At 40.5% G+C, this 11,864-nt stretch overlaps 1 protein-coding gene across 2 annotated transcripts; it reads left to right on the top strand.

Annotated features, from left to right (window-relative positions):
* The first annotated feature begins 328 nt into the window (after positions 1-328).
* On the top strand, positions 329-11,642 carry pcyt2 (phosphate cytidylyltransferase 2, ethanolamine). Of its 2 annotated transcripts, none has more exons than XM_034120483.1 (12): positions 329-631; positions 3,193-3,281; positions 5,395-5,556; positions 5,645-5,796; positions 7,074-7,115; positions 7,258-7,396; positions 7,485-7,567; positions 7,680-7,757; positions 8,242-8,307; positions 9,445-9,510; positions 10,224-10,312; positions 10,421-11,642. In XM_034120483.1, exons 1-12 carry the CDS (start codon positions 504-506, stop codon positions 10,533-10,535), a joined length of 1,209 nt encoding a protein of 402 aa, XP_033976374.1. In that variant the 5' UTR covers positions 329-503; the 3' UTR covers positions 10,536-11,642. The 2 variants fall into 2 exon arrangements, with proteins under 2 accessions (XP_033976374.1, XP_033976375.1); XM_034120484.1 differs by lacking the exon at positions 329-631 and adding an exon at positions 4,077-4,159 and having other exon boundaries at positions 3,227-3,281.
* The last annotated feature ends 222 nt before the right edge of the window (positions 11,643-11,864 follow it).

The following is an 11,864-nucleotide window of genomic DNA, read 5'->3' on the forward strand; positions in this document are numbered from 1 at the left end:
TTTAACCAACACTTTTTTGAGTATTATCAGCAAAATGCACTCGAAAGTCCTCTTGCAGAACAATTGACTGAGTCCTTTAAAAAAATGTGTATTAACAGGTCAACATGTCTTAAAACAATTGTGTGTTTTGTTTGTAGGATGTTGATTTGAAAAGATAACCATAACTCGTTTTCCTTTCGGAGCAAATGAAAGCAACACTTGTGGAAAAGCACAGTGGCCGAGTACTTAGTCACATTCCTCTGCTGGTAGCACTTTGTTTATAGGTTGTAGCTGATCACGTGATAGGAGGGATTATGCAATCAGCACCTCAGCGCGAGTGGCTCGGTCCGACGTGACGTACCGATGATTTCGTGTTGGAGGCGTTGGCCGGTGTCAATGTGTGCTCCGCAGAAGAAGAACACCGTCCTCTGAAAGAATCCGAGTAACAGGAGTGAACTACTTTGAAACTTAACCTTTCTTTTGTTTTTATTCGTACTACCACTACGTTATTTGAAGCTATCAAAATGATAAAGAACGGGCACCACGTCGAGGAGGAGCAGCGGGAGGAGGACTCTGTTTGCGGTACACCGGGTGGCTCTGCGTGCAGCCCGGAGAAAAGGAAGCGCGTCGTCCGGTTATGGTGTGACGGCTGGTGAGTCCCGGTGCCCGCCGCTGACATCATGTCGGTGCTGCTTTATTTAACTCTGTCCCGCAGTTTGTAGTCCTATACGCAGTTATTTTTGCAACACAGTGGTGGGTTGGCATGCTAATGCTAGCTAGCTAACGATACATACATTAGCAGATCGTTACGTAGCAACAGGAAGTTTACCTAGTTCATCATTCATACATATCTAACTAATCATAGCAAATGTTACTTTATCTTACAATTGTATTTTTTCATTAAAAAAATGTTTATCTTTAATAGCAGCACAACCTAAAACTAATACATCAGGCATCACATGTTTTCTTACATGTTAATACACCAGCTGTTAGCATCTGTTAGCAGTTCCTATGGTACAGTTATGGGCGAGGTCCTCTCAGTCCACTGCCTCATAGTAAGGCTGAGGTTATAAACACATTCTTAAATGTGTGAAACTAAACCCAGACGAAATGGACACTAAAGGTTATTTAAAGGTTAGAAATGACCTAAAGTTGAAAACGTGTTATGTTGCAGCATACTAGTCTTAAACCCACCACAATGACTTACAGCTGACCCAGAGAAAAATGTATGTATAAAGCAGTCATACCCTCTCGTCTCATATTCTGCATGAAATCCTGCTGTTTACACCTCCAAGGTTGCCTAAAAAAAGAGTCTTGGCAGGGATGAATGTTTGATGCCTTTTGATGCTGGGTAATAACCTAAAAATAGGTGCAAAATGGAGATGACTCAAGGGCATTTATTTTGTCTTCCGTGAGTAGGTTGGTTGTGACACTCAAATAATTAGTCAGACATCAATATCTGGTTATTGTCATTGTCATTGCTTAAGTCAGGAGTGTGCACGCACTTCTAAAATAAAGAGGAGAGCTTCTGCACCTAAAGTAAACAGACCATGAAAGGAACACAGTGCAGGAGTCCACTTATGAATACACCTAGCTGTTATAGTTTAATATAGGTGTAATACACAAGTGGACCTTAGAGCCCTGCAGTGAGTAAATTATGTATTGTTATTTTAAACTCTCGCTCACCAACCATGATCCTCACGTGATGAAACTGCAGCCAAGGAGACAACGGAATCCAAATGCGCAACACATAAATCCTCTCCTGGACTCACTCCCTGCTCATAGAAGTGGCCTATAACACGGCCTATCTCATGTGGAGGTTATAAATAACTAGCATAGTGAACAACATGTTGTCCAGTGTGATGCTAAAGTGCCATGTTGTTGTGGTAGATAGGGGTTCCCTCTTCCTGGGGGATTCAAAGGGCTTGTGTTTAGGCAATTCATTTAGCAGCAGTTTAGTTTAATTGTCAAAAAAAAATGATAAACACCCAGCAGACCGTAATAGTTATTGGTTTCAGGACAACCACAGAGACATACTGTCAAAAAGAGCACCTGCTAAAATAGTCTAATAACAACTGCTTTCACTTACAGTATTGACAAAAAGGTGGGTCAAGAATACATTGTAGGTTATTGTTTTGATAACTATTACCATGTTACAAATATGCATATTGGCAGCTATAAAACACATTCAGCCCATTAATCACAGAGTACACCTGGAAAAGTAGGCTTCACCTTTATTTATTCACTTTGTCTCTCACTAAAACTGTCACTCACAGATGTTGAAAACAGCAAGCCGTGTTCTGCATATACATCCTCTAAAGTCCATCTACAGCGAGGAGACAGTGTCTAACTGATCCTGACTAGGTGAGGTGCAGGAAGTAAGGGGATTATCCTTAAGTGTGTTCAGACTAGCAGCTTGTGCTAATAACATTATAGAGGAGAGGTCTACCCACAGGAGTTTGTTATTGAACTGGGCAGTATTTTGAAATAAGTGTTTTGAAAATGTAGGAATGTCAAGCTGCAGGGTGCTCAACTGAACCACATGTTCATCAAAACCTAAAGAAACATTAAAAGAGCTGAGCAACATCCTAATCATCTAGGAATATTACTCTTTAAGACTTCAAATATGTTGAAATAAGGGAGAAGAAGTTCTTACGTCCTCAAAAAAAATTCAACCATTAACTGTAAAAGTTATATAATAGCAGAAAACAAATAAATATTGGCACACTGTACGAAGCGTCTAATCATTGGCTTTCTCACAGATAAACTAGAGAATGTTTTCAGAGCAAAGGCCACACGCACGCTTCCCTCTACTGTGCAAGTTCACCATGAAGATTCTAGATTAAAATACAGATAAGATCAAGTTAAAAGACAGAGCCAGAAGAGTAGGCCAGTCAAAGCCCTCATGCAAATGTAAAATAGGGAGGCTGTGGCTCAGTGGGTAGTGTGCTGGACTTCAAATCAGGGGGTAGCAAGTTCGAGTCCCACTGCAGTCGCTTTGGATAAAAGCGTCTAACAAATGACATGTAATGTAATGTAAAAGGCAATGGTGCTGGAGAAAGCTGTAGCTGGGGGCTGTTCATTGTTAAGGCCATGTCCCTTATTGTTGTATGTGTTTATCTGTTTGTTTTGATTCAGTTTGTCCCTCTGTTCTTTGAGCGCAGACAGCGTGTGTTGTTATCTGTGACATTGCTCTTCTGTCTGTCTCCACAGTTATGACATGGTTCACTACGGACACTCCAACCAGCTGCGGCAGGCCAAAGCCATGGGAGACTACCTCATAGTCGGAGTGCACACAGATGGTAAGTCTGTCACACACATGCACACATTCTGACATGGATATCTCTGTTAAAGGAGCCCTATTGTGCTTTTGGGGGTTTTCCCTTTCCTGTAGTGATATATAGGTTCTTGTCCATGTAAATGGACTGCAAAGGCTAAAATCCCAAAGTTCCCTCCAGAGGGAGTTTCTCTCCCACACACTCCCGTCCCCCCCTTTCTTAAATGCCTCCTTTGTTTACTTCTGTAACATAATGACATCACAATGTACCACTTGAGCTTCTATTGGCTAGCACTCCAACACACTGTAAATGATAGGTTAAGGGACATCTCTAAGCTGTTGACTAATCACAACAGAGCCGGCCAGCTAGCCAATCAGAGCAGACTGGGCTATGGTTTCAGACAGAGGGTGAAAAGAGGTGCTGCAGCACAGGCAGTATGAGAACAATAAAGAGCTTTTTCAACATTAAAGCATGGAGTCATGTCACAGTAGAGGCACTACATACATAAATAAACCTTAAAAAGTATGATCTGTATAATCCTTTCTGTGATAAACTGTTATTACTGACTGACTTGTATGGTACTATACAATAAAGTTATTTCTAATCAAATAAAAACAACACAACTCTGTCAGCTGCAAAGACAACCTGGGTAAGAATCGTATAAACATCTGAGACTTTAGACTTGTTATTACTTTTAAGAGGCTGAATAGTTAGTCAATTGTTAATGTTTACATGTATATGGTCCCTTGTGTAATATAGACTGATGCCAGCTACAGATGTGCATATGGCTGCAGTCTTAATGATCTGATTACATTGCAGGAACTAAATTGGTATAAATCAAGATGTGCACTTCAGATACACATTAGACAACAAGTCAAAGCCAACAAGAATAACAACAGCAGGTAAATGGAAAATAAGCAAAGAGATATAAGGAAAATATGAATTAAGATCAACCTGAGGATAAATTCAGTCTTTCACTATGGTGTTATTTTATAATTACACACATAGGCCCGAGATACACACACAACTGGACCTTTAAACATGCACTAATGAAGATGGGGTTTGTCTCCTAACATCTAGTTGCTTTTAGAGGCCGGTAAAAAGTTGCTGTAGCTCTTTCTTTGGTGAAACATTCAGAGAGCTCTGATGCTTATTTTTCAGCATGATGATGCACATTATTAAGTTATTTTCTTTATTTGCAACGATCACTGCTTTGTTCATCTAAAAGCAAATGTAATTACATGAAATAACACATATTTTTACTAACAATAAATTACATACATTTAATTGATAATATAATATTTTTGGGGGGAAATTGACTTATTACTCATTAATAAGACCATTTAATGTCAGATTGGACTGAGTGTAACAGTTGTACCACACGTTTTGAAAGGCCACACAACTTAAAATCACTATTAGCGGTATATAAAAGGACACAATAGGATTTGGAGGAGTAAGGCTAAATACAATTCAGATATAACTAAACTCTAATTAATCTAATTAATCAAAGTTACATTGCAGCTTTTAAAAAACGCTGTGGCAAACTGTTTTAGCCTTTGTTTAAAATAACTGAGTTGTAGTAGATCTGTTCCAGATATGTGGTGCATAAACACTGAGCGCTGCAGCTCCTTGTTTAGTTACTTCCTCTGGGGACTGTAAGCTGACCTGTCCCTGATTATATGAAAAGTCTGGATGCTCCTCGGCACAGCAGCAGATCTGTTATACATTGTAGTTGAGTGTGTTGAATGCAGCACTTAGCGATTAGGACTACAGAGTAGGGCTGCTCATTTGACTAGAATGTTATCAAAGTTGCAAAATTCAAATAGCAGGAAGCAGCCTATTTGCTAAAGGCTTATTAAGTGTTAAACACCATTTTGGATGAAGTATTGTGGCGCTGCAGAGTCATCCATCTTCTGCAGACCTAACAAAACATTTATGTTCGGCACAGATCCTCTCTAGTAAAGAGAATAACCGAAAATGGTCAATCCTTCTAATATAATGAATCATCAACGCAAGACAGTGAACGTATTTGCAGTTAGTTATTTTTGTCCATATGTGCAGTCCTAATTGAGAGTCAATACATATGAATTTGATGTCATTTATTAAAACTGTATTTCCCCCCCATGCTCTCTCACAGCTGAGATTTCAAAGCACAAGGGTCCTCCGGTCTTCACTCAGGAAGAACGCTACAAGATGGTACGGGCCATCAAGTGGGTGGATGAGATCGTAGAAGGAGCGCCCTACGTCACCACGCTGGAGACCCTCGACAAGTACAACTGTGACTCCTGTGTGCACGGAGGTGAGCCGTCTTAGGGCGAATAGTCCCACTCAGTGATGTGATAAAGCTTCTACATGTGATGACTAATATCTATGTTTATGTGTTACAGATGACATAACGCTGACGGTAGACGGTAAGGACACGTATGCAGAGGTGAAGCGTTTAGGCCGCTACCGGGAATGTAGACGCACACAGGGGGTCTCCACCACAGACCTGGTGGGGCGGATGCTTCTCATGACCAAAACCCATCACAGCAACATGGTGAGTAAAGCTGCGTTTGAACCTAACATCAAGGTTATAAGTTCATGTTCATAACCAGTTGTTGTGTTTACATTCTTTGTTTTACTTTTAAATATAGTGTGATTGCGATTTATGCATGTGTTTATTTTGGCGCATGGTTACATTTATAAAGGTCAACTATGGTGGCTGTGAGTGTAAACTGCATAGCTACTCTATAACAGTGGTTCTCAACTGGTGGGTCGCGACCCAAAAGTGGGTCGCGGACCCGTTTCGAGTGGGTCGCTGATGTGTGAGAGAAGAAAAAAAATGTCAAACTTTTATTTTGAAGGCCCGATTTTCTAACGCTGTGCATGCAGTGGGCGTTGGACTGGAAGTACCGGAGACCATAAACGGTTTTGAAAACTTCTGTCACGTAGTGATCATCTTCTCAATAAAACATCTTTGCTGATGTTTTTTCGAGTCTTCTGGCCAATCAGAATCAAGATTGTTGCCGGAAGTCCCCACGGAGAATAACTTTGCGGTAGAACTATTCTTTATACATCCATGGGTACAACTTCAGATAAAAATGAACACATAATGAAATATGACCCCCGGTTTGATGATTGACAGGTCACAGAACAATGGGGGCTATCTACCCTACCCACAATTTAAAGTAAGTCACACAGACTCTCTCCTCTTTACTCTTCTCTCTGTGTGGAGCAGCAAGTTCAGCTTCAGAACAAAGTGAAAAACAAACAATGGCATAAAATATTATTAATATGTCGGGTAGTAATAGATGTATTTATTTTCTTCTCAGAGTGTACCAGAATGTGTAGTTTATATGTTAGTATTTCTAAAAATCTCCTGGGGGAGAATCCCCCCAGACCCCCCTTCTGCGGTTGGGTTTTCAGCATGTGTGCCTTTGTATGTTATACAGTTCACCTTTGATTCCATCATCTCATTAAACCTTTTTTAAAAGCATACTTTAGTTCTGTGAAGGGATATAAGGGATATATGCACTGTACTTCACTTTAATTAATATTGTATGATGAAAAGCGTATATATACTACAGCACGATTTTTTGTTGAATAGATTTTAGTGGTTCAAAATTTCAGGTCGCGATTTATTGACAAAGGAAAAAGTGGGTCCCGAGGCCTGACCAGTTGAGAACCACTGCTCTATAACACCCTTAACACACAACTATAAACCTTCTTAAGTGTGTGTTTGAAGATATGCTCATTACTTATTAACATTTTATGAGCAATGGCTTGTTTGTTTGTTTTGGTGTCACATCTCTTCCTCTTTAATGTTTTCTGCAGGATAACCCAGATTACCAGCAGCACACAGACAACTTTGGGAAAGTGAGTAGCATGGGTTGATTTGAGTCAAACCTCATCATGTAAACACATGTTTTGTACAATGGATATCTGTTTGCAGTTTTTCTAAAAATGAGACACCACCTAGAGTTTATTTCCCCAGTGAAACACTTCTCTTTTGTTTTAGGGTCCTAAAGGCCACAGTCCCTGGACAGGAGTGTCTCAGTTCCTCCAGACATCCCAGAAGATCATCCAGTTTGCCTCAGGAAAGGAGCCTCAGCCCGGAGACACCATCATCTACGTGGCCGGGGCATTCGACCTCTTCCGTATCCTTATTCTGCAGAAATGTCAATAATGGAAGAAATCATATCTATGGTGCATGTTGTTGTTTCCTTGACCACACTTTCCTTGCAGACATTGGTCATGTTGACTTCTTAGAGATGGTCTATAAGCAGGCAGAGAGGCCCTACGTCATCGTGGGTCTGCACTTTGACCAGGTACACACACATATCTCAGAGAAGCGTTCACAAAATAAATCCCACCATGCTGGGACAGTAGTTTACAAACATTCGGATCAAACTAATGAAAGATGGTCTTCCCTCTCTTCAGGAGGTGAATCGGTACAAGGGGAAGAACTATCCAATCATGAACATCCATGAGAGGACGCTGAGTGTCCTGGCCTGTCGGGTGAGTTCACAAACACACACACACACATATGCAAAGCCCTGTTAATGTTCATCACAGCGGGATGTATTTCCAGCCTGAATACCCACAGTGCAGCAGGCCGGACTTGGCTCTGCTCCCTCCATTCCTGCTGGTCAGCTATCAGTCTGGAACAAAGCGTCTCTGTGCCCCCAGCTGCACTCTGTGTGTTTGTGTTCAATTTAAACCAACTTATGAGAACAGAGAACAGTGCACAGAACAAATACGTTACGCAATCCTAACACCGCCACATTCCCGTGCTCTGCCATCAGTTCTACTCAGTGCCAGATGACGCAGTCCCAATTGAAGCAGTGAACTGTAAAAGCACCTTTGCCCCTTGAGCTGTGTCGCATCCACAACACGCTCGTCTGTTTAACTTTGATGCTGAAATGCCCTGACTGGTGTGAGGCAGTGGAATGAAAGAAAACATGACTTTGTTGTTTTGAATCTGTCTCTTTCCTCTCTACAGTACGTCTCGGAGGTGGTGATTGGTGCTCCCTATGCAGTGGGCAAAGATCTGCTGGATCACTTTAGGGTAAAATGCCTTTAAAGATTTTTTTATTTTTTTCAGATTATTTATTTAATCCTCTTTTTTAACCAGGATGGCACCTTTTTATTTAATAAATCAAGAGAGTCTTAGACAGAAGATTGAATATTTTACACAAACGTTAATAAATGTCATTAATTTCTTCTGGCAACAAAGGTAAAAACAAAATGTGTTCCTAAAGTAAAAACACTGTTTTAATAAGTTTTCTGTTATGTATTTAAAAAGGATAGTGTTCCATTGGGGTGTCATCGAAACGTTAGAAGTTACCATACTGCGTAGTCTGTCTGCACTGTTCAATTTTCAGAGGTCAATATTTCAAATTTCAAAACTAACTGAGATCAAAAAACTAGTTACAGCTCATAAAGCTTAGACTTTTTTTAAAGATTTTCAAAAGTCTTGGACAGTGTAGTGCATACAAATAGATCACTATTTTGCTTTATGCTTTTAAAAGGTTCTCCCTAAGATCATTTTGTGTTGATTATATATTAGAAAAAGCCCAGTACTTAACTGTGTGGCGCCCTCTTGTGGACATATTGAATATGAGAAGAAAAACCATCATCTTGAACGCATTAAGATCTGTCAGATACCCTCTAGGTCAGGGTTCTCACATTTTTCAGGCAAAGGATCCCTTCGCTGAAAGAGAGATGGAGCGGACAAACCCCCGCCCATGTAGAAAACGGAGTTGCGTGTTAAACTGGACCATACGTAGGACAGCCTAAAGTGCCATGTATAAACATACCTTTGTATGGTGCATACAATACTAAGCTATTCAAATAAAAATAATAATACAAATATAACTAGCTTGCTGTTATAGATATGTAGCACAAAAGGGATTTAATGCAATTTATCATTTTAAACATTTTAATTCTTTAAAGTCTAATAATAAATAAATAAAAACAATATTTGTCAAAATATTATCAAACAATAATTTGGCGGCCCCCCCTTCAGTAACTGATTTGCTCATTCTGTTACCTAAAGTGCCCCTGACAAGAGTCTACTTGTGAAAATGTGTGACTATAAATAAAAATGATTCACCAGTTCATGTGTAAAGTTTCTTCTCTCTCCAGTTTCCTTCCTCTGCGCATGATATGGGGTTTAACCATACCTGTTTGTGTACCTGTGCAGGTGGACCTGGTGTGTCATGGCAAGACGGAGGTGTTTCCTGACAAGGACACGTCAGACCCCTACGCCGTGAGTACAGGCTCCTGTTGTCTCTGATCAAAGTGCAGCACCCCCTGCCACTGTACTGCATTTATATTTTATATGTGTATATCGTTGAGAATATTTCAAGCTCAAAACATGTCCTGGCTTACAGTCTGATTCACACTGAGGCATGTTTTGCTCATATAAGCATAGGAAATGAACTCCTTACATTCCCTAACAGCAATCCAATTTTCCTAATGTCCAATGTGGCTTTGCCTTTTCAATTGTTTGGTAATGGCAGGCATGTGTCCTCGAAACAGCCCCATGAGGAGCGTTTTCGGATACTGCTATGAGCACTCTATTGCCCTTAACCTAGAATGAATATACATTTTGAAAAATGATCGGAGTCTACCTAATTGGTTAGAATGAGGGTGCGTGTGGCGCAGTGGGTTGTCCGTAGGTGTTTGTATCAGGGAGCCACAGGTTCAAACCCCACTGCAGTCAGCATGTCGTTGTGTCCCTGGGCAAGACACTTCACCCCAAATTGCTCCTGTGGGGATTGTCCAAAGTTTTGAGTATGTAAGTCGCTTTGGATAAAAGCGTCTAACAAGTAACATGTAATGTAATGTCATGATGTGTGTTATTGCTTCATTCAGGTTTTTATTCAGTTAAAGTGTAGGCCTCATTACTCAGGATATTTTTGGGAATATCTGGAGCATGGCCTTTTTTTAGTTATATCACTATGTGTGTTGTGCCCTTAGGAGCCTAAGAAGAGGGGGGTCTTCAGGACAGTCGACAGCGCGAACAATCTCACCACTGATGACATCGTCCAGAGAATAATTGCAAACAGGTCAGTGACTCCTCATTAACTTAACTGGCATCTCCTCATCACCGTTATCTGCGTCCGATTTATCGCTGTAGAGATGATTATGAATCTTTTTGATATTTTCGTTGTCAGGCTGCAGTTTGAAGCCAGGAACCAGAAGAAGGAGGCCAAGGAGATGGCAGTGATCGAGGCGATGAAGAGGAAAGAGCAGGATCAGAGTGAAGGTGCAGCCCAGCCCGCTCACTAGTGGCACCTCAGACCTGCTTCTGTGTGTGGTTCACTCGTCGCGGTACACTCAGCTTTAAGACTCAACTGACCCAGGGAGCACAGCCACTGGGTGAAGAATCCTGCATTAAATATCTGTTGTGGCAGTGCGTCGTGCACGCTGCTGAGTTAGCTCCTCAACCTTCTTCTATTACAGACTTCTCCAGCCTAATGCGATTAAAATAGATCTGCCTCGACAAGAAATCAAAGAATCCAAACTAACCTTCAAAATCTATTTTAACCTCTCGTCCTCCACAGAGAAAGTTTTAATGTTTGTCTTCTTCTGTCATGTTTTGTCTTCGTCCATGAATTCACACACTGTGTTCCTGTAAAGGTGTATAAGTGATATGTTGGGTTTGTAATAAGCCATAACTTAAATGTTTTTAGATTTTAAACCATGTTTGTTTTAAAGATCGGTCTTAGAAGTGGCATCTTTTACATTGAATGTAGTAAAAAAAAATGTATACACTGGGTAAAAAAAGATATATTTAGAAGTCACTATGTTTTTGTCCATACTGAAAAAACATTATTTCAATGTCAAATTATCCGTGGAGCAGTCTTTTTAATTTCAATTGTGGATTTAACTACCTGACTTTGCACCCAGCTAGTGTGTGTGTGTGTGTGTGTGTGTGTGTTTTTATGTTTGAGCGATTGAGTGGAGTGAAGTTAGTGAGTGAGCATTTGCACTGTAACTGACAGTAATGTCGTGCCTCATTCCTAACGGTATAACTAATTTAAGATCTATGAATTGCACCAGAAATGTAAACTCTGTCTCTGACCTTCTCAACTCGAAAAAATGTTCTGCAAATCTATTATGTTTTCTCCTCTTTCACCAGATACTCCAATAACTTTCACATTTGGACCTAGTCTCACTTTCAAACTGCTTCTGTAGAAGTTTACAGTCTTTTGATTTTCCTGTTATTATGGGGCATATTACTCTGAGGTGAATTGTTAAAGGTGCGAGACAATTTGTGTTTTATAAATGTGTCTGTAGGATGTTGGCAGGCTGAGAAATAAATATGTTTCTAAATATCAATCACTAAATTGCAACTTGTAAATGTCCCTTTTAATAAATAAATTGGAAATATTGTCATGTGTGTTTGACTGCAGTAGGGCTGTGCAGCAGCCTGATGACAGAGATCTTTGTTGGATCAGCACATCGTCACAGATCACTGACTCTGTGAAATGAGGACACAGCCGTTCAAAAGCTGCTAAATCCTCCTGTCCCGTCCCGATCACGCTGCTCTCAGACTTGAACAAAAACTGCAAACCCGTCACCTCATTACAAACACAAAGGGCCTTTAATCCCCCG

Source organism: Trematomus bernacchii, unplaced genomic scaffold (assembly GCF_902827165.1).
Source record: "Trematomus bernacchii unplaced genomic scaffold, fTreBer1.1, whole genome shotgun sequence".
NCBI lineage: Eukaryota > Metazoa > Chordata > Actinopteri > Perciformes > Nototheniidae > Trematomus > Trematomus bernacchii.